This window comes from Panthera pardus, unplaced genomic scaffold (assembly GCF_024362965.1).
Source record: "Panthera pardus isolate Hobbes unplaced genomic scaffold, ASM2436296v1 HiC_scaffold_24, whole genome shotgun sequence".
Classification (NCBI taxonomy): Eukaryota; Metazoa; Chordata; class Mammalia; order Carnivora; family Felidae; genus Panthera; species Panthera pardus.
Window position 1 is genome coordinate 95,672,570 of NW_026526810.1, and position 27,049 is coordinate 95,699,618.

Here is a 27,049-nt window from a genome sequence, read left to right on the forward strand (position 1 = left end):
TGTTTCTTGGCTTTCTTTAAAATCTTGGTTTTTTCCAGCTAGAAGTAGAGGGGCAGAAGGGGTGAGGGAGAGAATAATTCTCTATTAGAATAATATTTTTACCTGGTCCAAGAAATACAATCTGTTGGGGGGCAAGACTTCATGTTTTTCTCCCAGATAAAAAATTTAGCTTTTCTCTTAATATTTAAAATCTGATGATCGGTTACTATAATATCTCACTTAAACAAGAAAAGGAACAGAACTACATTTTTTTTTCCATTAAATTCTTACCCTCAGAGCAGAGATAATAAATGTTAAAAGGATCCTGAACACTCATTCCATGTGAACAAAATATGGTGACATACTTTTCAAAATGAGTCATGAGTGCATTTGATTTATTTAGGTGGGCAGATCAACAGAAAGCCCTATCGACTTCGTTGTTACAGACACAATTTCGGGCAGTCAGAACAATGATGAGGCCCAGATTACACAAAGCACCATATCCAGGTTTGCCTGCAGGATCGTCTGCGACAGGAGTGAACCTTACACAGCACGGATATTCGCAGCCGGATTCGACTCTTCCAAAAACATATTTCTTGGAGTAAGTACTATGACTAAGCCCATTGTTTCAAGAATAACACCCATTGTTATCAGCTATAACAGTTAATTGTGGCCAAAAATCTGCTTGACACGACGCCTCTAGTTACATTTGGAGATTTTGGTTTTCAGATGGTGGAGTTTTGTAAGGCTGTTACTAAAAATCTGAAAGTAATGAAGTTCCTTGATACTTGTTCCACTTGCTGTATTATAGTATGTACAGTAATTACTTTTTAAAAAATGTACATTAACATTGTTCTTAATGTATTCTTAGTAGATTTAAGGGAGGTGATTTCAGAGGGAAAAATAATGGTCAAATCTACGTAAATAGGGTTCAAAGGAAAAAGTGACGTTCGTTCATTCAAAAAATTTTCATTGGGTATTGGCTGTGCTCCCGGTCATGTGTCATAGATGTGATATTGCAGAGAACAAAACAGATTAAGGCTTCATAAGGCTTCTCTGGCTTCATAAGGCTTCTATGTAAATCAAACCCAGAAGTTTTGGTGAATGTTCAGTTTTAATATAGTTTTGGGTTTTTTTTTTATTCGGGATGTTTTTGCGAGGACAAAAACCATCCGGAATGGCCTAAACAATAATAAAAATGTATTATTTCATGTAACAAGGAGTGCCAGGGAAGACAGTTCCAGGGCTGATTGCTTCAGTGGTTCTGTGACATCCAGGGAACCAGGTTGGTTCTGTCTTGCCCCTCCCTCCCTGTGCAAATCAGGCTTCCTCAGGCAGCCTTAGGGCTGAGAGATGGCTCCTGCACTCCATACGTCCCTCCACACGTCCCTCCACATAACAACTTGTAGCTGAAGAAGAGGCGGGCACAGGCAGTTTCTATCCTTATCCCTTTTTATTGTTTTGTTATTTACTTTTTGTAGTTGAATAAATTTGACACGTACCATTGTGTAAATGTAAGGGGTGCAGTCCTGTTACTTTGATACATTTGTATGTTGTAAAATACTTGCTGATGTAGCAATATTTACCACATTCACAACTACAGTACAATAATATGGTCTATATTCATATTATGGTGCCTTAAATCTCAATGGCTAATTTGCTGCTCATTACAAGTTGTACCCTTAAACACCATCAATCTTACCACTCTCTCCAGGTCCCTCTGCCCCCATCCATCCCTGGTAACCACTTTGCTCTGTTTTGCATAGGCTTAACTTTTTTAGATTCCACCTATAAATGATATCCTATAGTACTTATTTTCTCTGACTTGCTTAGCATAATGCGCTCAGGGTCCATCTGTGTTGTTGCAAATGGAAGGATATTCTCCTTTCTCATGGGTAAATAATATTTTACTGTGTATATGTACAGTGTCTTTTTTTATCCATTCATTCATTGATGGGCGTTGGGGTGGTTTCCAATAATGGCTGTTGGGAATAATGAGATAAACACGGGAGTGCATATATCTCATTGAAATCCTGTTTTCATTTCCTGTGGGTATGTGCCTACAAGTGGAAATGCTGGATCATATGGTAGTTCTATTTTTAATTTTTTGACTATTTGGGGTCTTCTGTGGTTGCACACAGAGTTTAGGATTATTGCTTCTATTTCTGTGAAGAATTCCTTTAATATTTTGATGGGGATTGCATTGACTCTGTAGATGGATTTGGGTGGTATGGCCATTTTAACATTATTCTTCTGATTCATAAACATGGGGTGCCTTTCCATTTGTGTCTTCAATTTCTTTCAGCAAAGCTCAGTAAAACGTTTTGTACTTTTCATCGTACATAGATCCTTCACTTCCCTGATTAAATTTGTTCCTAAGTATTTTGTTTCTGATGTTGTTGTGAATGGGATAGTTTTCTTTTTGCCTTTTTCAGATGCTTCATCATTTGTGTAAAGGAGTGCAACTTACTTCTGTATGTTGGTTTGGTGTCCCGACACTTTACTGAAGTCATTAATTCCAATAGCTTTTTGACAGATTCCTTGTGATTGTCAATAAATAAGATCATATCATCAGCAAATAGTGACAGTTTTACTTTCTTTCCAGTTTGTGTGCCATTTATTTCTTTATCTTGCCTGATTGCGCTGGCCAGGACGTCTGGTACTGTATTGAACAGAAATGGTAAGAGTGGGCATCCTTGTCTTGTTTCCAACCTTAGAGGATACACTTTCAGTTTTTCCCTCTTGAGTATGATGCTTAGCTGTAGGTTTGTCATATACGGCCTGTTGAGGTATGTTCCTTCTGTAGCCAACCTGTTAAGGGTTTTTATTCTGAAGGGATGTTGTATTTTGTTAAAAGTTTTCTGTGTCTATTGAATTGATTTTGTGATTTTTACCTTTCATTTTAGTGATGTGATGTGTTACGTTTATTAATTTGCATCTGTTGAACCTCGCATCTCGGGTAAATTCCACTTGGTCATGGTGTCTAATCCTTTTAATGTGTTCTGGAATTTGATTTGTTCATATTTTGTTGAGAATTTTTGCATCTACATTTATCAGGGACATTGGTCTATAATTTTCTTGTCGTATCCTTATCTGGTTTTGTTATCAATGTAAGGCTGGCTTCATAGAATGAGTTTGGAAATGTTCCTTCATTCTCAATATTTTGGAAGAGTTTGAGGAGGACTGGTAGTAATTCTTCTTTAAATGTTTGGTAGCATTCCCTAGTTGAAGCCATCTGGTGGTGGAATTTTCTTGGGATTTTTTTTTTTTTTTTTTTAACACTCATTCAATCTCTTTACCCATGTTCTGAGTTTTCCTGATTCAGTCTTGCTAGGATGTGTGTTTCTGGAAATGTATCCATTTCTTCTACGTTCTAGCAGTCTTTCATGATTCTCTGTATGTCTGTAATATCAGGTATAATATCTCCTCTTTTATTTCTAATTTTGAGTCTTCTCTCAAAGTCTTCTAATTTTGAGTCTTTACTGAGTTTAGCTAAAGGTTTGTCAATTTTGTTTCTCTTTTCAAAGAACCAGCTCTTAGTTTTGTTGATCTCTTCTGTTGTTTTTCTGGTCTCTATTTGATTTATTTTGCTTGGATCCATATGTCCTTTCTTCTGCTAACTTTGAGCTTGCTGTTTTTGTGTTTTTCTGTTTCTAGTTCCTTGAAGCGTAAAGTTAGGTTGTTCAAGACCTTTCTAATTTCATATATACATATTTATTGCTATAAACTTCTCAGAACTGCTTTTGCTGTATCCCACAATATTTGATATGTTGTGTTTTCATTTTGAATTGTCTCAAGATAATTTTTCCCCTTTTGATTTCTTCTTTGACCCAGTGGTTGTTAAGTTTCCACATTATTTGTAGATCTCCTCAGTTTCCTCTCATTGTAACTTTCTACTTTCATACCATTGTAGTCAGGGAGGATAGTTGATAAGATTTCAGTCTTCTTAAACTTGCTATAATTTGTTTTGTGGCCTATCATATCTTTCCTGGAGACTGTTCTAATGCACCTGAGAAAAATATATTCTGTGGGATAAGATGTTCTGTAGATGTCTGTTAAGTCCTTGTTCTAAAGTGTGGTTTAATTCCAGTGTTTCCTTCTTCATTTTCTGTCTGAAAAATCTATCCATTGTTGATAGTGAGGTATTGAAGTCCCTACAATTATTACATTGTATATTTCTCTTTTAGATTTGTTATTATTTGCTTAATACAATTTGGTACTTGGATGTTGGGGATGTGTGTGTGTGTGTATATATATATATATATACACACACACACACATTACATACATACATATAATTTCCATACATACATATAATTATTATATTTTCTTGATGTACTGATCCCTTTGTGATTATGTTATGACTTTGTTTCTTATTACCCTTTTTGGCTTTAAATCTATTTTGTCTGATATAAGTATGGCTATAGCTGCCTTCTTTTGTATTCTGTTTGCTTGGAATATCATCTTCCATCCTTTCATTTTGAGCCAAACCATAGGAGACTCTTCAAAACTGAGAATAAACTGAGGGTCGATGGGGGGTGGGAGGGAGCAGAAAGTGATTGGCATTGAGGAAGCCACCTGTTGGGATGAGCACTGGGTGTTGTATAGAAACCAATTTGACAATAAATTTCATATTAATTTTTTTTTTTTTTTAAGCTGAGATGAATCTCCTGTAGGGCAGGAGGTTTTTGTTTTTTGTATTTTGTTTTGTCTTTTTTTTTTTTTAGATCCATCTGCCACTCTATGCCTTTTGGTGAGTCAGTACATTTACATTTAGTGTGATTGTTGATATGTTGATACATTTAGTGTGATTGTTGATACTTATTACTGCCATTTTCTCTTTTGCCTGCTGGTTATTTTGTCTCTCCATTGTTCTTTTTCCTTCTGTTTCTACCTACCTTTATACCTTGGTGGTTTTTCATGGTGCTTTTCGTTCAGTCTCCCACTCTTTTTTTAGTGTTTTGTGTCTCTCTTCTAAATTTTTGTTTTGTGGTTATCATGAGGTTTACATAAAACATCTCACAGATAAAACAGTCCTTTTCTGCTGATGGCAATTTATCTTCAGTTGCCTATGAAGATTCTGTCCTTTTACTTTTTTCCTTTTATATTTTTGATGTCACAGATGATCTCTTTTTATGCTGTGATTTGGTTACCAAGTTGTAGTAGCTGTATTTATTTTTATTGTTTATTATAGGTATTTTTAATGTCCTTTGCCTTTAACCTTTATGCTATAATTGGGAGTTAATATACTATTATAAATAGTTACAGTTTTATAATTCTGACTAACACCTTGATCAGAGTTTTGTGTATTTCTGTCTTTTCATTCCAGCTTGAAAATCTCATTTGAGCACTTCTTGTAAGGCAGGTCTAGTGGTGGTGAACTCCCTCTGCTTTTGTTTGTCTGGGAAAGCTTTTAATTCTCCTTCATATCTGAAGCATAACTTTTCTAGGTGGAATATTCTTGGCTGGCAGTTTTTATCTGAGAAGTTTGATAGCCTGCTGGAGATTACTTTGTAGGTTACTGTCTTTTTTTTTTTTTTCTTCCTACCCGCCCCCCCCCCCCCCAGCTGCCTTTAAAATTTTATCGTTGGGGGCACCTGGGTGTCTCAGTCAAGCATCCGACTTCAGCTCAGGTTATGATCTCACAGCTCTTGAGTTCGAGCCCCACATCAGGCTCTGTGCTGACAGTGAGGAACCTGGAGCCAGCTTCCGATTCTGTGTCTCCCTCTCTCTCCGACCCTAACCCATTCACATTCTGTCTCTGTCTCTCTCAAAAATAAATATTTTTTAAAAATTTTAATTTTATCACTGACTTTTAATAGTTTTAATATAATGTGTCTTAGAGAAGATCTTGCATTGAGATAATAAGGTGTTCTGTTAGCTTAATGGACTTTGTATACCCAGTTCTTTCCCTAACTTTTGGAAGTTCTCAGGAATTATTTATTTAAATATGCTGCCTGTCCTTTTCTCCCTCTCTTCTTCTAGAAAATTCATTATTCATATATGGGCTTTTGTAATGGAGTTTGCTAGCTTTCGTAGTGTTTCTTCACTTCCTTTAAATCTTAGTTCTCTCTCCTCTTCCATCTGAAGCATTTCTCTATTCCAGCCTTCCAACTTGCTAATTCTCTCTTCCATCTGATCTGCTCTATTTCCAGTGCATTCTAATGCATTCTTCATGTCATTTATTGAGTTCTTCAAACCCAAAATTTGTTTGGTTCTTTTTTTACAATTTTGGCGTCTTTGGTAAAGTATTCCTTCTGTTTGTTAATTTTATTTCTGAGCTCATTGCATTGCCTTTCTGAGTTTTCTTGTAGTTCATTAAATTTTTTCATAACAGCTGTTTTGAATTCTTTATCAGTTAGATTGTGGTATTCCATGTCTTTGGGTTCATTTGTTGGAAAATTGTCATTTTCTTTTTGTAGTACTGTATTACTATGATTTTTAATGGTATTTGATTAAAAGTGACTCTGTCCTCACATTTGAAGTAAGGAACACCCTATTTAGGCAAGGTTCTGTTTACTTTGGTTCTAACAGTTCAAGTTGGTAGCTGGGAGCCTTCTTTTCACTTTCCAGAAGGTGGTGCCACCAAGGGAAAAGGAATGGGGGTGCCACAGAGTTGGAGAAGGTGTGTACTTAGCTCTTGGGGCTTTGATGTGCCCACAGCCTGGAAGGAGGATCCTCAACTTAGGATAGGGATGAAACGAGTCCCAGAAGTCCATGAGCCAGAACCCTGGGGCAAAGAGCAGGAGACCCTTCCCTGAAATTCTTTTTGCCTATTTCCCTTCTCCCACTCACTGCAGTCTTTCCTTGGAGACAACATTCGGTCCTTCCAGCTACAGAACATGCATGGGGCAGACCCCCACTTACCTCCTTCACCCTCCACCTCCTTTTTCAGAAAGGTTACGCTATCCTCCTGCCTGCCCACCAGCCACTGCCTTTGCTGCCTTCTGGCTCCCCAGCAACTCCTCTCTGCTGCCTCCTCTGTGTTTCAATGCACCCACTTTCCGGGCATAGATGTATTGATCTCTTTCAGGTGACCTGGATGCTGTACAGCCATGCTCTTTTTTGGTTACAGATGTCTGATTAGTTGTACATCTGAGGGGCAAGGAAAACGGAATGACCCATGCCAGTGGGAGACTGTTTTCCCTTTGCTTTTTAGAACAAAGGACCTTTACCAGGAAGGCTCTTAAAAACCCACTTATGTCTCATTGGCCAGAGCTCAGTCCCTGGCAAGAGGGTTATCCAACTCAGAATTTACTCCTGAGTCATGTTTGCAACAGCTATCTCTGTCACCAAGAAAGAAGAGAGAAGTAACTGTGACACAAGCATCCAGGAGTGTTGGTCCTGCCATCATATCAGGTGGTCTTTACATTACATCTTTGAGGATCCAAACATTGATATTTATGAAGAGATACTAGCCACAACTTGTCAGACTAACAGTCTTAAAATTTTTGTATGTTTTTTCCTCTTTCTTCTGTATACTTCCCAGGTAATAATTGCATGTAAAGTGCTGGTAGATAAGAGGCGAAAGGATTGCACAAATAGAACTGAAGAACGTGTCTAGATTCCTGGACTCTCCCAGGCGTGAGGGCAGTGGGTAGAAAAGAATCTCTGAGGGAAGGGTCCGGGCCTCAGGTCCTTTTTTTTTTTTTTTTTAAGCTCCCAAGATGAATATAATGTATATCCAGTGATAAATCATTCATACATTTTAGCACTTTCATGTTATCAGAATAATTGCATATTTTATCCTTCTGATTATTAGCTTTAAATAGAAAATGAAAATTCATCACTTTCCTTCCTTCTGCCCGTACTGGATATTTTTAAAAGATTCTGGAATCCCTTCATTTTGAACATAATCTTAGCATGCTTTTTCTGTTCTGTGGTATGCTCTCCAGGAAAAGGCAGCAAAATGGAAAAACCCCGATGGCCACATGGACGGGCTCACTACAAATGGCGTCCTGGTGATGCATCCACGAGGGGGCTTCACTGAGGAGTCCCAGCCTGGGGTCTGGCGTGAGATCTCTGTTTGTGGAGATGTGTACACCTTGCGAGAAACCAGGTCGGCCCAGCAGAGGGGAAAGCTGGTGAGTGGTCTTCACTCTGGAAAATGCACCAAACTGCAAAAGCCCAGCCTAAGGAGTGTCGTTTTTCTCCCCTGAAATTCAGAACCTTTGTAGGGGTACCAGGGCTGTGTTCCATTGACCCAGGAAAACGGGAATTCCACAGGCCCCTGAAAGTGCTAGGGAAAAAGGCTTATTTCCTTCAGTGATTAAGCTTTTCCCATAGTAGAAGAAAATTACCTTTTTGTTCCTCACCTACCTTAATAGCATATCTTTCATTATATGCTCCACCACAGAATTCTGCTTAAATTCGATAAAGAAAGATAAACTTATTTTTAGTGTAAAACTTTACTAATTTGGAAAAATCCTGAGCTGTCCAAGACTAATTAGTGAAAATTATGAATTACAGAAGTATTTACTAGACTTCCTGGAACTAAAAGAGAATTAAGTTAGCTTTTTTCCTTTGAGTTCATAGTAAGAAATTAATACATAGTTCCCTATATAATTCACCAAAATCATAAAACTTTTTACTTGAAATAATTCATAGAGGGCATTGATCTGACATGTTAATATTTTCCTATAAATATCACTACTTATCCCAAATGACCTAAAGCAGTTGGTTTTTTAACCCTTTCTTCTATGGAGAATAATTGTTAAACCCTTAAATGGGAAGCTTTGGGTTTCTGATCTTACCATGCCTGTGGGACACAGTGCTGGAAGTTTCTAAGTAAACTTTCTACTCCAGTGCCTTTAATTAATTGTTAGGTAGAAGCCAGAATACGAGAGAACAAATATTTGATTCAGAACACCTCCCTAGAAAAACATAGAGTCATCTAGCATTTTTCAGCAAGATGACAACCAAGTATTACTAAAACGGAAAAAGAAGATGGCAGGGTTGCTGTTTCACTAGCCTGGTTGGCTAGTCTCTACTACATGTTAGTTTGTAAGGAATTGTTACTTTTATTTCTATTTTACATCATTACTGAGCTACAAGTACAGCTTCTGCATTTTACAGTAAAGCCCAGTATTAGAACATCCTGGCTGAGTAAATATGAGAAGCGTTTTCTAAGAGAGCCCAAAGCAAATACAGTAATCTCTGTTTAAACACTTTTCAAGAGACTAAGGCACAGAATGTGAAAGCAGGTCTTCCAGATAACTTTGTTTCTGATCACTGGATAACTTTATACAAAAACTGACCTAGGTTGGCTGAACTGGTTATCAGTCATTATAATGGCCACAGTAGAAGTTAGTAAATGGTTGCTGGGGGCAGGCACTATGTTAACATTTCAGAGACCGTAACTCATCACATCTGAGCAGCTTTATTCAAAGAAGTGGGATGGTGCCCCTCTTATGGATGAGGAAAGTACGGCATAGGGAGGTTAATTATTGTGAAGGGTACCAGAGTTAGAAGGTAGCAGCAGATGGGATTGAAACTCAGTCCTCCCTGACTGAGGGTCTAGACTCCAGGCCTCCACTAGGTATCAGCTTGTGGAGAGCATCACCTGGCTCTCACCCGAGGTGGTTAACACCAGAGCATTTGCTTCCCTAGGAAATACAGAGCGTATGTCAGAGTCCGCGTAGGGCACATCTGTCTTCAAGGGCACATTTATAGGATGGGTTTCTTGCCTACTCTGGTGATTGTGCAGTGACCCAGCTCAGGCTGTGTATGCCAGAGAAGGTGGCAGTGCTACTGAAAAGAAACCACTCCAAAAATAGCTTGTATTCACGAGCTGTACTAAATCTAGACTATTTTCAAAGTTAGTCCCTACAGGAGACCCTTAGATCTGCCCAACATCGTGCTGTACTGTTTGATAATGTACGATTGGCTTGGCCTACAGTAAAGGTTTCTGAGTTTCCATCAGCCTAACTTTGCACTGTGGGGATCAAAGGACCCAGCCTCCCCTCCAACCCCCTCTGATTAACCAGGGGAACAGTTTGAGGTGAAAACCCACTGATTCTTCCAGCTTATGTTTCAATTTATGACTCCTTCTGTGCATGTGGCTGTTGTATTGATGTAAAGTTTCTATCAGGAGATTCGATTTAGAGAACAGTCTCTGACGGTACTCTCCATTTTCAGTTGAACACAAAAATGTGGAGAATAAAGTGATCTGCGAAAAATCCAGAACATTATAAAAGTAGCAGGTGCCTCCTGCTTTCAGTGTGGAACTAGTGCTGGTAGAAGGTTCTGTGTTAATATCCTGCTTGGCATTTAATGTGTCAATGTGTTAACAACTTCCTTGGTTTCTCATCACACCAGCTTTGTCCTTGATCACCACAGCCAATTAAATGTGGGGGGAGATGCCCTTTCAGGAGCTTAAACCCCCACCCCAAATAAGTAGGTGAATAGGCTTTGATCTGTATCCTATTCCTTTACCTAGTTGATAACTTTCTATCAATAGTCTTGTCAATAGTGATAATATTGCTCTATTAAGTATGAGTGTACTAGATATCTACTAGATCTCTACTAGATATATAGATCTATTAAACTATATTGGCTCTGTAAAATTTAGTAAATTCAGCAAAGTTCATTTGCTTACCTAATTTTAGGTGATCTGAAAATAACCATAGTGTTCCGTGCAGGCTTTATGAAGTGCTTCATATTAAGTCTCTCTTAGGCATTACTCAGAGCAACCTCATGGGATCAGTGTTGTCATTCCCACTTACAGATAACCAGGGATTTAAAAAGTTGATACTCAACTTGTAAGTAGTGGGTGGGGATTTGAATTCTCTACCCTAAACTTAGCTAACTGATCAGTTTTAACTGTCTTACTTCTGAAAGGTAAGTGTCGATTCCTTGGGCTTTCTCCTTGCCTTTTTTTTTTCTTTTTTTTCTTTTTGTGGAATTTGAGAAACAAATATCTGAACCTATGCCTCTGCCCAGGGGTGTCTTTACCATGCTCCCTCCTACACACTGTAGTCTGGAGAAAACTACGCTTTGTTCACAGTTAAGAGAGAGCCCACAAAAAATAACGGTTATTGTTTGAGCAGCCGCCTTCCATCACTGGTTCTGAAGTCCGGTCACAGATCTGGGTGCTCATTGCCACTCTGAGGAGTGCTGCAGTCTCAAATCAACGACTTGACCTCTCTGTGCCTGGCTTCGCGTGCATTTAATTGGAATAGTGCTGGTCCATACCTTAGCAGATCACAGAGAGAGCAAAGTGCAGATTGGAACAGGACTGCACAGCAGTCCATGGTTGGGTAGCTGTTCTGACAAAGCAGGGGTAGGAGCTGGGAATCCAGCAGTGAACAGGATGCCCAGGGCTCTGCCCTCCAGTTGTCCCATCTGGAGAAGGTCACAGACAATGCAACCAGTCATTAGCATATTGTGTGTAATGAACACAGTCTTGTACTAGAAGGGACAGGAGGAACCTATTCTATCCTTGGAGGAGTCAAGAATATGTGGAAAATAAAAGACCAGGGACTCAAAATGTATAAGATGTTGTTTACCAAAAACTGCTTTGTAGGAAGGAAAGACGGGGTTGTTCACCAGTGTGGCCACTACTGAACCTCAGTGTCTTAACCACATCAGAATTATTCTTTCAGATGTGGTTACATACTTAGATAAGATGTCCCTGAGAATTACCTGTGGTCAGCACAGGAAGGGAGCCTCGTGCCAGGCTATGAGAGGGGAGGGGACCAAGCAGTACTGGGGAGGGAGGGCAGTGGGGGGGGGGGGGGGAGTGAGCTGCAGCAAAATTTTTTTTAATACATAATTTATTGTCAAATTAGCTAACATACAGTGTATACAGTGTGCTCTTGGTTTGTGGGGGTAGATTCCCATGATTCATCACTTACATACAATACCCAGTACTCATCCCAACAAGTGCCCTCCTCCGTGTCCATCACCCATTTCCCCCCTCCCCCATACCCCATCCACCCTGTTTGTTCTCTATATTTAAGAGTCTCTTATGGTTTGCCTCACTCTCTGTTTGAATCTGTTTGTCCCCCTTCCATTCCCCCATAGTCTTCTGTTACGTTTCTCAAGTTCCACATATGAGTGAAAACATAGGATGTCTTCTTTCTCTGACTTATTTTACTTAGCATAACACCTTCCAGTTCCATCCATGTTGCTGCAAATGGCATGATTTCATTCTTTCTCATTGCCAAGTAGTATTCCATTGTATATACAAACCACATCTTCTTTATCCATTCATCAGTTGATGGATATTTGGGCTCTTTCCATAATTTGGCTATTGTTGAAAACACTACTATAAACATTGGGTACATGTGCCCTATGCATCAGCACTCCTGTATCTTTGGATAAATTCCTAGCAGTGCTTGCTGGGTCATAGGGTAGATATATTTTTAATGTTTTGAGGAACCTCCACACTGTTTTCCAGAGCGGCTGCACCAGTTTGTATTCCACCAACAGTGCAAGAGGGTTCCTGTTTCTCCACACCCTCGCCAGCATCTGTAGTCCTGAGTTGTTAATTTTAGCCACTCTGAGCGATGGGAGGTGGTATCTCAATGTGATTTTGATTTGTATTTCCCTGATACATGAAAAGATGCTCAACATCACTCATCATCTGTTGGCCATCTGGATGTCTTCTTTGGAAAAGTATCTATTCAGTCTTCTGCCCATTTCTTCACTGGATTATTTGTTTTTCGGATGTTGAGTTTGGTTAAGTTCTTTATAGATTTTGGATGCTAACCCTTTATCCAATATGTCATTTGCAAATATCTTCTCCCATTCTGTCAGTTGCTTTTTACTTTTGTTGATTGTTTCCTTTGCGGTGCAGAAGATTTTTGTCTTGATGAGGCCTCAGTAGTTCATTTTTGCTTTTGTTTCACTTGCCTTGGGAGACATGTCTAGCAAGAAATTGCTGCAGCTGAGGTCAAAGAGATTATTGCCTATTTTCTCCTCTAGGGTTTTGATGGTCTCTTATCTCACATTTAGGTCTTTTGTCCATTCTGAATTTATTTTTGTGGATAGTGTGAGAAAGTGGTCCAGTTTCATTCTTCTGCATACTGCTGTCCAGTTCTCCCAGTACCATTTACTAAAGAGACTATCTTTTTTCCATTGGATGTTGTTTTCCTACTTTGTCAAATGGCCATACATTTGTGGGTCCAATTCTGGGCTCTCTATTCTATTCCATTTGTCTATGTGTCTGTTCTTGTGCCAACACCATACTGTCTTGGTGATTACAGCTTTGTAGTAGAGGCTAAAGTTGAGGATCATGATGCCTTCCACTTTGGTTTTCTTTTTCAACATAACTTTGGCTATTCAGGGTCTTTTGTGGTTCCATACAAATCTTAGCTTTGTTCTAGCTTTGAGAACAATGTTGGTGCAATTCTGATTGGGATTTCATTGAATGTGCAGATTGCTTTGGGTAGTATTGACATTTTAACAATATTAATTCTTCCAATCCATGAGCATGGAATGTTTTTTTATTTCTTTGTGTCTTCCTCAACTTCCTTCATAAGTTTTGTATAGTTTTCAGCGTACAGATCTTTTACATCTTTGGTTAGGTTTATTCCTAGGTTTTTTTATAAATATATGTGTTCAGTTTGGGCTTGATCCTGAGGGCAGAGGAGAGCCAGCAAAGACTTTTGAGCCAGAGAATGACAAACAATTTCTCTGCCTGCCCTTCTCATGGTTCTTTGCCCCTGCCTTGCTTGGGGGTAGCCCTGGTTCTGTCCCTGGGCCTCTCTGCCCTCCCTGAGACCCTGCCTGGACAGTCTTGTCCACTTCCCAGGGCTTCACCCCAATGCCGTTAAGTCCCGGACCGGCTTCTTTAAGCCAGCTCTTCAGTCACGCAGGCCTCCTGTGTATCACCGCGCAGACCCCCACACGACACTCCACTTCTGCACACCCAAAACTGAATTTCTGTCCCTTCCCCCAAATCTGCCATTTCTCCTAGATTCCCTGTGCCCGGAAAGCCTCCTCCCATGCAGACAATAAAGCCAGATCCAGAAGCGTGTCTTTCTTAATCCGGGAGCTACGTCCTCAGTGTTGAGTATCTCTGCCTGGGCTGTTGCCACGGATTGTCTTTGTTGAGGTGCACCCATCCTCTCGGCCTGGAGAGAGAACTCCCACGGTGTTCTTAACCCATCCAACCCATCCTCCACACTTCTGGAAGTGACCTTTGGGAAAGGCAGATCTGTTCTTTTATAGCCGCTTAAAACTTGGTGTTGATGCCCTCCAGGCACGGGAGGCCAGCCTGAGGCTCTCGTCCAGCCGGGCTCGGTTGCCTGTGGAATAACTGCTGCTCCCTCGTGCCCCGTGCTGCTGAGCCTTTGCCCACTGGGTCCTGACAACTTTTTCAAATCTCCACTCCAGGCAAACCCTTTTCAAAAAAGCCTTTCTGACCTTCTGTCATCAAAGCAAAAGTAGCAAACGTGTACACAGTGCTTCCTGCATGCCAGTTCTCAGAACTTGGTCTGTTTCAACCCTCAAGATCCCCTTGTCCAGTTTTACGGAAGGGGCAATCTAGGCACAGGCTGCTGAAGTCACCGCCCCAGGTTGGAGCTAGTGCGTGACCGAGCCAAGGTGCAGCCCAAGGCCGTGCGCTGCAAAGGCTACACTCTTAGCCTGTGTGCTGAGGTGGCCTCGCACGACGATTTCAGCGCTGTACTGACCTTCGCTGGCTCCTGGCTCTAGCGTGTCTGCCTCCCACCACTAAAGACGTGTCTTCAGGACGGGAGAGAAGCTTTATTACCCACGGGGCTCAGAGCACAGCAGGCACGTGGAGGTCACTGGTTGGGCTCCCGCCCGCTGTGTCTGCCGCTTCTCGTCAGGTGCCTAGCATTCCATTTTAAAAGCGAAACCTAGGGGCGCCTGGGTGGCTCGGTCAGTTGAGCAGCTCAGGTCATGATCTCACAGTTCATGAGTTCAAGCCCCGCATGGGGTTCGCTGCTGTCAGTGCAGAGCCCCCTCCCTCTCTGCCCATTCCCCACTTGTATTCTCTCTCGCAAAAATAAACATTTAAAACTTTTTTTTTTTTTTTTTTTTTTTTTTTTTTTTTTTTTAATGAAGGCTAAGGGCGAACGCTTCTCCAAACCATAGCAATGCAGGACAGGCAGTAGGTTGTATGAAGCTGAGGGTGACCAGGCAGTGTCCGGACCACTGCAGTCATTATCGCAGGGCCCACAAGCATCTTCTGGATCACTTCTGGTCACAGCGAATCTTCACAGTCAATACTGCATGGACTGGTAGGACATCTCCTGTCCTGTGTGAGATCAAGGAAGAACAGTGTTACTGACTTTTACTGAGTTTCACTTTTCCTCTATAAGATTTGTGATGTTCATTAAATAACCACAGTACAGTAATTGAACATGTAAAGCTGGGTGTATGTGTGCTCTTTAGGGCTTTGTGAGTATGGCAGATCCGTGTTCCATCCAGTGCTCCAGTGAGGAAACCAGCTCCAGGAAGGGGTTACCCCCCCCCCACCCCCCAGTCTTGTTCTTCAGGGAGGCAGGGGGTAAGCTGCCTGCCTGTGTTTCCTTGAAAGATGATTTCTATCTTGAGAGCAAAAGAACGTTAGCGTGATTTGCTGAATTTTGCTTTTAAAAGGCATGTCTGTCAAACTTGTTCTAGGTGGAGAGTGAGACCAACGTCCTGCAGGACGGCTCCCTCATTGACCTGTGCGGGGCCACCCTTCTCTGGAGAACAGCAGACGGCCTTTTCCATACTCCAACGCAGAAACACATCGAGGCGCTCCGGCAGGAGATCAATGCTGCCCGGCCGCAGTGTCCCGTGGGGCTCAACACCTTGGCCTTCCCCAGCATCAACAGGAAGGAGGTGGTGGAGGAGAAGCAGCCCTGGGCATACCTCAGCTGCGGCCACGTGCATGGGTACCACAACTGGGGCCACCGGAGCGACACAGAGGCCAATGAGAGAGAGTGTCCCATGTGCAGGACTGTGGGCCCCTACGTGCCTCTCTGGCTCGGCTGTGAGGCAGGGTTTTATGTAGACGCAGGACCACCAACTCATGCTTTCACCCCTTGTGGACACGTGTGCTCAGAAAAGTCTGCAAAATACTGGTCTCAGATTCCGTTGCCTCATGGAACTCACGCATTTCATGCTGCCTGCCCTTTCTGTGCTACCCAGCTGGTTGGGGAACAGAACTGCATCAAATTAATTTTCCAAGGTCCAGTTGACTGATGCCCTTGACAGCCATCTACGACTTTATTAACAAGTTACTGTGAAGATTTTGCCACTAACTCTAGATTTTACCTTTTTATAATGCTGTTTATTAAGGGGAGGGGGGGCTGAGGCTGGTGGGGGGGAAGGGGGGGGACATGGCGACGAGACATGCCAGGAATTTAAGGCATCGGGTGTGTTGCATGCTCAAAAAAGCGGCATCGTCATTGAAGCCTGCTTGATGAAACCATAATCTTTGTCATAATTGGATTTAAAATGCCATGCTTTTATTTGAACCTTGGGTTTTCAAACAATGTTTTCCTTTGTAAACTTGGATGAGACTTTAAAATCCTATTTTGCAAATGTAGAAGAAATTTATTCAGAAGTTGGCTCTAAATGGGCGACCTTCGATGCTGCGTGGTGTAGGTGCGAACGGAAAGACATGCAGGGCCTGGGAGTACTTGATACAGGCTAGAATCTGACCAGCTCCCACAGCGGTGGCGGTGGGGAGATGTTAGGCACAGGTGGCGGTTTTGAAATCCGGGGTTTTCAGATTTTTTTTTGGGGAAAAGAATATTCATATACTGTCGTGTGTTTTTGTTTTTAGTTGGGTGGAATTCGATGACTTTATGTACTGTCATCAAATACCTTGGCATTTCAAAGACATTTCCGTAACTTTTTAGTCTGCCTTTTGTTGCTTCTGTTTAAGATGGTCTGTCCCTGATTGTATGGCCACAACCGTTGGGTTGATTAAAATGCAGCAACTCTTAAAAACTAAAGGTGATTATTAATTGCAGCAGTCAGCATGGCCTGGGTACTATACCATCAAGTTCCTTTGCTTACTGAATTGCTCAAGATTTAGGAGTAATTAAAAATAAGATTTTACTTTTTAAAACCACTTGTTGGGGTTTTCTAAGGTGTTTTTTTTTTCCTTCCTTAAAAAGGCCAAACTTCTGAGAGCCTAAAAGCAACGTATCACCACGATTCAGTGGCTTTTGTTCACTCCCTCACTGCCATCTGTCACCTTCTCTTGCAGCTTATGGAGCCCTGTAAGTTTTGAAAATGTTTGCAAATCAAACCAAATTTAAATGTGATCATTAGATATATACAACACCAAGCAGTACATCTGCAGGGATAATTTGGAATTCCAGATTTCAAGAGAGCAAATGAGTGTTTACTGAGGAATAATTAAATCAGAATTTCACATGAGCACCACCAACCCTTCTGTTAGCTCCATTTCATTTTGAATAATTCTCAGATACTCATTCTCTGTCCTCAGTACCTACGGTATCCCTGCTACCAGAACGTAAAAGTTCTCGAGGACAGGCGACGGATTGCCACAGCTGGCTGATGTGAAGTAGATTCCTGCCACACAGAGCAAGTATTTATTTATACTAACATCCTCTAAAATTGACCATTGCAGATTCATGCTACATTTTAACCTTTCTAAAGGTATAGAATTTATAGGCTTCTAATAGACTGCATTTACACTTGAACGTCTTTCCATGTTTTGCCTCCTGGTAAATATGTTGCCGTTTTCAATTGTTCTAATACATCTTGAATGTCTTTTTCCTTAAAGGGATTACTCTTGATTGCTACCGCGTAATTTGACCTAGTATCTAAAAAGTTCAGCTGCTCAGTTTTAAAAAAGCTTTACTTTTCAATGGAGGTGATTGTGTGGGAGGAGACATTTTTGGTAATTTTTAAGTGATGCAAAAATCCAACAACAGCCCTCTTACTGATAGGGTAAGTCATAAACTATCTCCAGACAGCTGGAATTGCCTAGATTCATGTGTCACATGCCTTTTTCTTTAGCCTCAGACTCCAATGACTAACTTTCTCTTAGAGTCTCTTTAATTTGTGCTTCTTTGGGCTCCACAAAATGATAAAGGAGGCAACAGTCCCTTTTCTTGCTCTCTGGCTAGAAAGTGGTTTGAGGAGCCTGGATACCCTAAAAGCATCTTGTAAAGTAAATGGCCTTGCATCTAGAAGGGCTGGATTTTTCCTATCAAAAACATTTTCCAGAAAGTTACGATCTGCTGTAATCTTCCGTTTCGAGGACTACAACAGTTCAGGGTCTAGCAGTTTTACATGTAACCCATGCCCCCCGATAATCTTCCAACGTGAAAAGTTCCTTTTGACTTTTAGTAAATGGAGATAGCTAAGTAGAAGTCAAATTTTGGCTAATAAATCCCAAGCTCTTGGAAGGGCTAACAGGAAACATACTCTCTCTTCACACCTTCTCCTTTGACTTCCCAGTGAGATCCCCTCCCATTCTGCCTAAGGAACCGCAGAGAGGTGGCAAGTCTGGGAAAAGAAGCCAGGTTCAGCTTGGCCACTTCCAGCAAGATTCGCCTATAACTTGGACTAAGGAGTTTGTTCCAGACATGAGAGCAATTTAGTTTGTGAGAATATACAAGTCTAGCTCGCCAAAGTAGAGTAATATAGTTCAGAAAAAGTAACTTCACAGAGATGACTTCTGTTTTTGTTTTGCTTGCCCGCTTGAGGAGTGAGCCCTGCTCCCCCAGCTGTACACCTAGGAATTATCCTGATCTTGACCTGATCAAAATGCCTTTTGTGAATAGGTCACTAGAAGTGAAGCCCCGGTGATGTATTCCCATAGTAAATTTCTTCAGTTGTCAGTTTACTATTAAAAAAAAAAAAAATGGATGGGATACAACCCTGAATATTTTTCTAGTCGGATTTTTTTTATTAATTGGTGCTGTCAGGTCATGCATGCTGCAACTTAACATTTCCCTGATTTGGTTCTTTTTTTTTTTTTTTTTGCAAAAAGGGCTACAGTTCACACTGCAGAGTAAGTATTAAACTTTCTGGGTTTTTCTTTTCCCCCCACTGTGGCCCAAAAGAATTAAAATCTTTTTATATAGAGAGCATATTTATCATTCCTCAATAGTTAATTATAGAGTTTGGTACCTTTGTGCCTCAGGGAAGCCACGTGACGTAACTGGTTATAGAATTTCAGGGTTAGGGTTTAAAGAAAGGAGAAAGCCATTGGAAAAATGATGGGCTCCATTAAGGAGACTAATGAATCTGGATGCAGAAGTATGCCAGGACCTGGCATATGCATGATTGTATTAGAATTTATTTCCAGTGTCAATAGGGAAACCTTAAGTTATTACATATACTGTATTAGGAAAGTCGAGAACTCTTCTTCATCAAGCTTCCATGCTTTATTTCATTTTTGCTGACATGAAACTCAAACCCCTTTTGGGAGAGCTCAGTATTGTTATTTGGGCACCTTTGAAAGTTTAAAGGGAGTGTGTTTTCTCCTGAATTTTCTCCTAGGTTGAAGAATTGTTAGCTGCAGTTCTATGATTTTGATCAACTTTTTAAAAGCTATTCTGTGCTTTGGATTTGTGTGAAAGGAGGTGCGATTTCAGCATTGTTCATGCTGACTACGATCTAGTGAGCTTCAGGCAGTTTTGCCTTGCAACAGTGGAATTTCTGATAGGCAAACCACACAACCTTGATTTTAAGCCAGATCCAGCTCTGTTCCCTTGGCAGGTGATCTTATAGCCCCCTAGTTTAGCCTTCATGGGCTGAAGGGATGACGTTCCTCTTCCAGGGCTGAAAATAGAACACAGCTCTGTTATCATTTCTTTAGGACCCCAAGGCCAAGGAGACAACTCCAGGATTTTTTTTTTTTTTTTTTAACAATGTAAACATTACAAAACTAGTAAAACAAAGAAGGTTCAGTATTTCTTTTTAAGTAAAATTTATATCCTCTCAAGTTTTCACCTTCATGAAAAAGCCCTAGAGGAAGATAGGAAAAAGCAAATATTTTTCCAGTCCTACTTAACCGTTTCTAAACAAAAGTAAACTTGATGAAAGGGAAATTATTTCTTTTTAGGTGAGATGACAGATCATTTCTCTGTATTAAATAGTCTAGAAGTTAAGGGGTGGTCCTATTTACCATGTATAGTGTTACAAGCAGTTAAATTTTATGGATATATTTGTAAAACTGTTCTTTTATATTTCATGTCAAATTGAAAAGTTTATTTCTTCACTATTGTAACCTGTGGAAATACAAGCCATTTTACAGGAAAAATCTTCAAAAATTATTAAACGGATCTCATTATGTTTGTGAGTTGTTGTCTTCAGACTCTGTATCAAATGTCCTGATGAACCCCAGACAGCTACAAAGATGATACAAAAGTAGACTTGATTTTTGCATTTCTCAAACTTCCAAGTTGATCCCATATAGTTGAGTTTATTGTATTATATTCCACACAATACATTATTTAAGTTGGATTTTGAAAATCCATGCTTTTTCTTTAAAAATTCTATCAGTACTTAAATCTAACTTCCAGGAGAATTTAATTTCCTTCATGTTCATTGTCATGTTGCTACTTTTGTGACCGTCTTCATTTACTTTTAATAATGTAAAGATTATGGGTAAACCTTGAAGCCTTAAAATAATAGGTCTTTCATTAGAAGATATAGTATTTGATAGTTTCTCATCACACTGATATTTAAGGAATCTTAGTATTTTTGAGGTAAACGGATTTTTCATTTCCCAAAAGTAAATGCACATTTACATGGGCTTGTATTTCAGGAGTTAAAATATTGGAACATTTAAGTTCCATGAATTAGAAAATTAGCTGTTTTTCTATAATCTCTTGCAATTGTGAGGTAGATACATCCCATTTGACAAGGGTGCTAAAAGTATTCAACAAATGGAGTAGGCATAACTAGATACCCACATACAAAAGGATGACATTAGATCCCTACCTCACACAATACACAAAAAATTAACTCAAAATGGATCCGAGTGTTAAAACTATGGAATTCTTAGAAGAAAACAGTAAAACTTTATGACCTTGGATTAGTCAGTGATTTCTTAAGACACCAAAAAAAAAAAAAAAAAAAACCATAAATTGGGCTTTAAAATGTTTTATTTTTCCCATGTTCATGTTTTAGTTTCTTAAATTCCACATTGAAACAAATTCAAATGTTTTATACACCAAAGGACTATCAAGTAAAAAAACCCATAAAATAGAAAATAACTTGAAAATTATAAGAGTTGTATCCAGATTGTGAAGAACTCATCAATAAAAAGAACCCAGTAAAAAATGGAAAAATGTCTAATCTGTTGACCAAAGATGATCTAGAAATAACCAATAAGTGCATAAGAAGATTCCCGGCATCAGAGAAACGCAAACTAAAATCATGAGCTACCACTTTATCCTATAATGGCTAGACCAAAACAAGTGTTGGCAATGTGTTGAAAAATTGAAACCTTCATACGCTTTTGGGGGGATTGCAGAATAGTACATACAGCCACTTTAAAACAAACAGTATGGCAATTCAGTTCCTCAGAAGGTAAAATATACAATTGCCAGGTGACTCCTTAGATATGTACCCAAGACACCTGAAGACATGTTCACACAGAGACTTGTACGTGAATATATAGCATCATTATTCATAGTAATCAATAAGTAGAAACACACCAAAAGTGTTTATAGCTATATTTAGCTAGAAAAATTAAGTACTAATATGAACTTTTAAAACATGCCAAGTGAAAGAAACCAGACACAAAAGGCCACATATTGTAGGTCAGAAAATAGGCAAATTCACAGAGACAGTAGATTAATAGTGGACAGACACGGCAGAGAGAAGAGTTAAGGAGGGACTGTTACTTTCATGATTACATGAAAATGTTCTAAACTTACATAGCAGTGATGGTTGCACAACTCTGTATATACTAAACAAATTTTATACTTTGAAGGGGTGACTTTCAGTGTCTGAATTCTATCTCAAAACTGATTTCTTTAAAAAGACGAAGTTCAGAGATGCTAGGTTACGGGAAAAATTGCATCCTAAAATTTAAATACAGCACTATAACCTTACTGCTTCGCATAAAGAAATTCAGGATCATCCAATGCCTAGCTTGAGATGTCTTCCAAAGTCTTAAAAACACAGCTTGCTCCTATCATACTTCCACTTGCCATTAGCTAAAGAGAACATAGAAACCCACTAAGAAGATTATTAGAGAACTTTATATTCTTAAGGATTGACTGCCATTTTTTGCAGCTAGGATGAAAAAATAGAATGGTATTTCTGAAAGAATAGAATGGAATATTATGCTGAGGCCTCAAAATCCACTTTAAAAAGTATTTAAGTGAATTTGCTCCCAGGACAAGATGGCAGAACAGCATAGAAGTCTTTTTGGTTTTTTGGGTTTTTTTTTTTTTTTTTTTTTTTTTTTTTTTTTTTTTTTGCATCTCTCATCCCTGAAGATCAACACTAAACCATCCTCCACACCTAGAAAAGTGATTTGAGGATTAAACAACAATCTGCTCAACCTGAACCACAGAACTCGGCAGGTACATACATAGCATAGAGACATGAACTGGGGGGGAGAGAAGCTGCAGAGGGCAAGGAACTATTTTTGCTTGAGGAGAGAGGATGGAGTACAAGAAAGCATCCACCCCCTCCCGCCCGAAAGCATCTGGAGAGAAAAAGAGGACATAGGGGACTAACAAAAAGGAGAAAGAAAAGGGTTTAAATTCCATTAAGATTCTATAAACAGGTTGAGGGCAGAGTCAAACTCTGCAGCTCAATACCTGGAGGCGCTCAGGTGGGAAGGGTGAACCACAAGGAGCAAAGAGCAAGGTCTGAGGGGTGCTCGGGCCACAAGGGGAGAGGTGGTTCACCTTCTGGGAGGACATTTGGTAGAGACTGTGAGGCCACCCCACAAGCAAAGGTCCCACGACAACCACATTCGCTAGTGCTGGAACAAGGACGTTAAGGGAGAAGCTTAATGCCAGATGTGTTATGATTTTCCATAATCCCTGAGATACTGCTGCTACACAATTGCGTGAACTTTTTCTGGGGTGGGCTGGCATCCAGCCACAGTGTCTGGGCATTGCCAGAAACAGGGTCTCCCGAACATTCCTGGGGGCAGGCAGGCACCCGGACATTGCTCAGTGAGACCCTCCCCCAGAGGGTCAGAATGGGTCAAAGCCCCAGTCACTCAGGAGTGAGGGGTTGGGAAACACAGCTGCATTTGAGATAAAACTTAGGAGGGCGGTACCCCCTGGCAGCCTGATGGCTTGGTCACAGACAGTGTAAAAGCAGGGAGTGGATAGAAGCTGGAGACAAGGCAGGGGTGCACAATTGCTGGTCAGAGAGAACACAGAGTTCTGATACTAGAGACTGGGTAGCTGGGTGATGCCATTTTCACACCTCCTGTGCATGCACATACACACCTACAGGTGCCACAACAATCCACCCCAGTAAGCTAAGCAGCGCCCTCTAGCGGAGGATGGAGCCGTTACACTAAGCCCTGCCCAACTGGGCCAACCTCACTCTCCAGAACACCGCAGTCTCTCTGCCTGCTTAGTTTATGGATTAAAAAAGTGCTTCATAGCTTGACTTCTAGGGGAACCTGATGTAATTTCAATCATATGTCAGTCTGTTCACTGGTCCATCTATTCAATTTTTTTTCGTATTCTTGAATACAAAAAGAAAAATTTTCCATTTTTATTAAAAATATTTTTTCCACTATATTTTGTAATTTTTGTAATTTTTTTCAAATTCTACTTCCATCATTTCATTTTATTTCATTGTATTCATCTTTCCAACTTTTCAAATGTTTTTTTTTTAATTTTCTTTTCTTATCTTTCCCTTTTTTCTCTAATCTATCAAGTTCCTTTCAACAACCGGACCAAAACACACTTAGGATCTAGCAGCCTTTATTTGATTTGCGTGTGTGTGTGTGTGTGTGTGCACGTTGTCTTTAATTTTAGAAAGAACAGGAAGAAATGAATCAACACAGATACAAACAAGACGTCTGAACAAGCATTTAGAATCACGATAGTACTACCAGCTATGGTTGAAATAGATTAGAATCCCTTTCTGCAGAGATAGAAGTCAAAGCTAGTCAGGATGAAATAAAAAAAAGTTATAACTGAGCTGCAATCTCGAATAGATGCCATGGCAGCAATGATGGATGAAGCAGAGCAGCAAATCAGTGATATAGAGGACAAACCTATGGAGAATAATGAACAGAAAAAAAGTAAGACTAAAGCAAAAGAGCACAATTAGAGAAATCAGTGACTCATTAAAAAGGAATAACATCAGAATCATAAGCGTCCCAGATGAAGAGAGAGAAAAAGGGGTAGAAGGGTTATGTGAGCAAATCATAGCAGAAAACTTTCCTAAATTGGGGAAAAACACAGACATCAAAATCCAGGAAGTACAGAGGACTCCCGTTAGATTCAACAAAAACCAGCCATCAATAAAGCATATCATAGTCAAATTCACAAAATACTCAGACAAGGAAAGAATCATAAAAGCAGCAAGGGAAAAACAGTCCTTAACCTACAAGGGAAGACAGATCAGGTTTGCAGCAGACCTATCCACAGAAACTTGGCAGCTCAGAAAGGAGCGGCAGGATATATTCAAGGTGCTGAATTGGAAAAAATATGCAGCCAAGAATTCTTTATCCATCAAGGCTGTCATTCAAAATAGAAGGAGAAATAAAAAGTTTCCCAGAAAAACAAAAATTAAAGGAGTTTGTGACCACTAAACCAGCCCTGCAAGAAATTTTAAGGGGGACTCTTTGAGGAGACAAAAGATGAGGAAAAATAAAAAGACCAAAAGAGCAAAAGCAACAAAGAATATAAAGGACCAGAGAACACTACAAACTCCAATTCTACAGGCAACATAATGGCAATAAATTCATATCTTTCAGTACTCACTCTAAATGTCAATGGACTCAATGCTCCAATCAAAAGACATAGGGTAACAGAATAGATAAGAAAACAAGATCCATCTATATGCTGTTTACAAGAGACCCATTTTAGACCTAAAGACACCTTCTGATTGAAAATAAGCAGATGGAGAACCATCTATCATGCTAATGGTCAACAAAAGAAAGCCAGAGTAGCCATACTTATATCAGACAATCTAGACTTTAAAATAAAGACTATAACAAGAGATGAAGAACACATTATATCATAATTAAGGGGTCTATCCACCAAGATCTAACAATTATAAACATTTATGCTCTAAATGTGAGAGAACCCAAATATATAAATCAATCACAAACAAAGAAACTCATTGATAGTAATACCATAATAGTAGGGGACTTCAACACCTCACTTACAACAACAGAAAGATCATCTAAACAGAAAATCAACAAGAAACCATGGCTTTGAATGACACACTGGACCAGATGGACTTAACAGATTTATTCAGAGCATTTCATCCTAAAGCAGTGGAATACACATTCTTCTCCAGTGCGCATGGAACGTTCTCCAGAATAGACCACATACTGGCACACAGATCAGCCCTCAACAAGTACAAAAAGATCAAGATAATACCATGCATATTTTCAGACCACAACGCTATGAAACTCGAAATCAACCACAAGAAAAAATGTGGAAAGATAAATACTTGGAGACTAAAGAACATCCTACTGAAGATTGAATAAGCTAACCAAGAAGTTAAAGAGGAAATTAAAAAGTACATGGAAGCCAATGAAAATGATTATACCAAAACCCCAAACTTCTGGGACATAGCAATGGAGGTCATAAGAGGGAAGTATACAGCACCCAGGCCTTCCTAAAGAAGGAAGAAAGGTCTCAGATACACAACCTAACCTTACACCTTAAAGAGCTGGAAAAAGTACAGCAAATTAAACCCAAAACCAGCAGAGGACAGGAAATAATAAGATTGGAGCAGAAATCAATGCTATCAAAACCAAAAAGCAAAAAAACAGTAGAACAGATCAATGAAACCAGAAGCTGGCTCTTTGAAATAATTAACAAAATTGATAAGCCCCTGGCCAGTTTGATCAAAAAGAAAAAGAACCCAAATAAATAAAATCAAGAATGAAGGAGGAGAGATCACAACCAACACAGCAGAAATAAAAACAATAATAAGAATATTACAAGCAATTATATGTCAATAAAACAGGCAATCTGGAAGAAATGGACAAATTCCTAGAAACATATAAACTACCAAAACTGAAACAGGAAGAAGTAGAAAATTTGGACAGACCAATATTCAGTAAAGAAATAAAACCAGTAATAAAAAAAAATCTCCCGAAAAACAAGAGTCCAGGGCCAGATGGCTTTCCAGGGGAATTCTACCAAACATTTAAAGAATAGTTAACACCTATTCTCTTGAAGCTGTTCCAAAAAAATAGAAGTCGAAGTAAAACTTCCAAACCCTTTCCATGAAGCCAGGATTACCTTGATTTGAAACCAAAGACCCCACTAAATATAGACCAATTTCCCTGATGACCATGGATGCAAAAATCCAAAATATAGACCAATTTCCCTGATGAACATGGATGCAAAAATCCTCAACAAGATACTAGCCAACTGGATCCAACAATACATTAAAAAAATTATTCACCATGACCAAGTGGGATTTATACCTGGGATGCAGGGCTGGTTCAATATCCACAAACAATGTGATACATCACATCAATAAAAGAAAGGACAAGAACCACATAATCCTCTCAATAGATGCAGAGAAATCATTTGACAAAATACAGTATCCTTTCTTGATAAAAACCCTCAAGAAAGTTGGGAATGCAAGCTGGTGCAGCCACTCTGGAAAACAGTATGGAGGTTCCTCAAAAAACTAAAAATAGAACTACCCTATGACCCAGCAATTGCACTACTAGGCATTTATCCAAGGGATACAGGTGTGCTGTTTCGAAGGGACACATGCACTCCCATGTTTATAGCAGCACTATCAACAATAGGCAAAGTATGGAAAGAGCCCAAATGTCCATCGATGGATGAATGGATAAAGAAGATGTGGTATATATATACAATGGAGTACTAGTCGGCAATCAAAAAGAATAAAATCTTGCCATTTGCAACTACGTGGATAGAACTAGAGGGTATTATGTTAAGCGAAATTTGAGAAAGACAAATATCATATG

General features: G+C 39.8%; 1 protein-coding gene across 1 annotated transcript in view; it reads left to right on the forward strand.

Annotated features, from left to right (window-relative positions):
• PELI2 (pellino E3 ubiquitin protein ligase family member 2) overlaps positions 1–16,243 on the forward strand; it is a 196,725-nt gene extending 180,482 nt beyond the window's left edge. Inside the window, exons 4-6 of the mRNA XM_019451718.2 lie at positions 383–580; positions 7,875–8,063; positions 15,577–16,243. Of these exons, the coding sequence (XP_019307263.1) occupies positions 383–580; positions 7,875–8,063; positions 15,577–16,143 (954 nt within the window). The 3' untranslated portion in view covers positions 16,144–16,243. The remainder of the gene's footprint in view (positions 1–382; positions 581–7,874; positions 8,064–15,576) is intronic.
• The last annotated feature ends 10,806 nt before the right edge of the window (positions 16,244–27,049 follow it).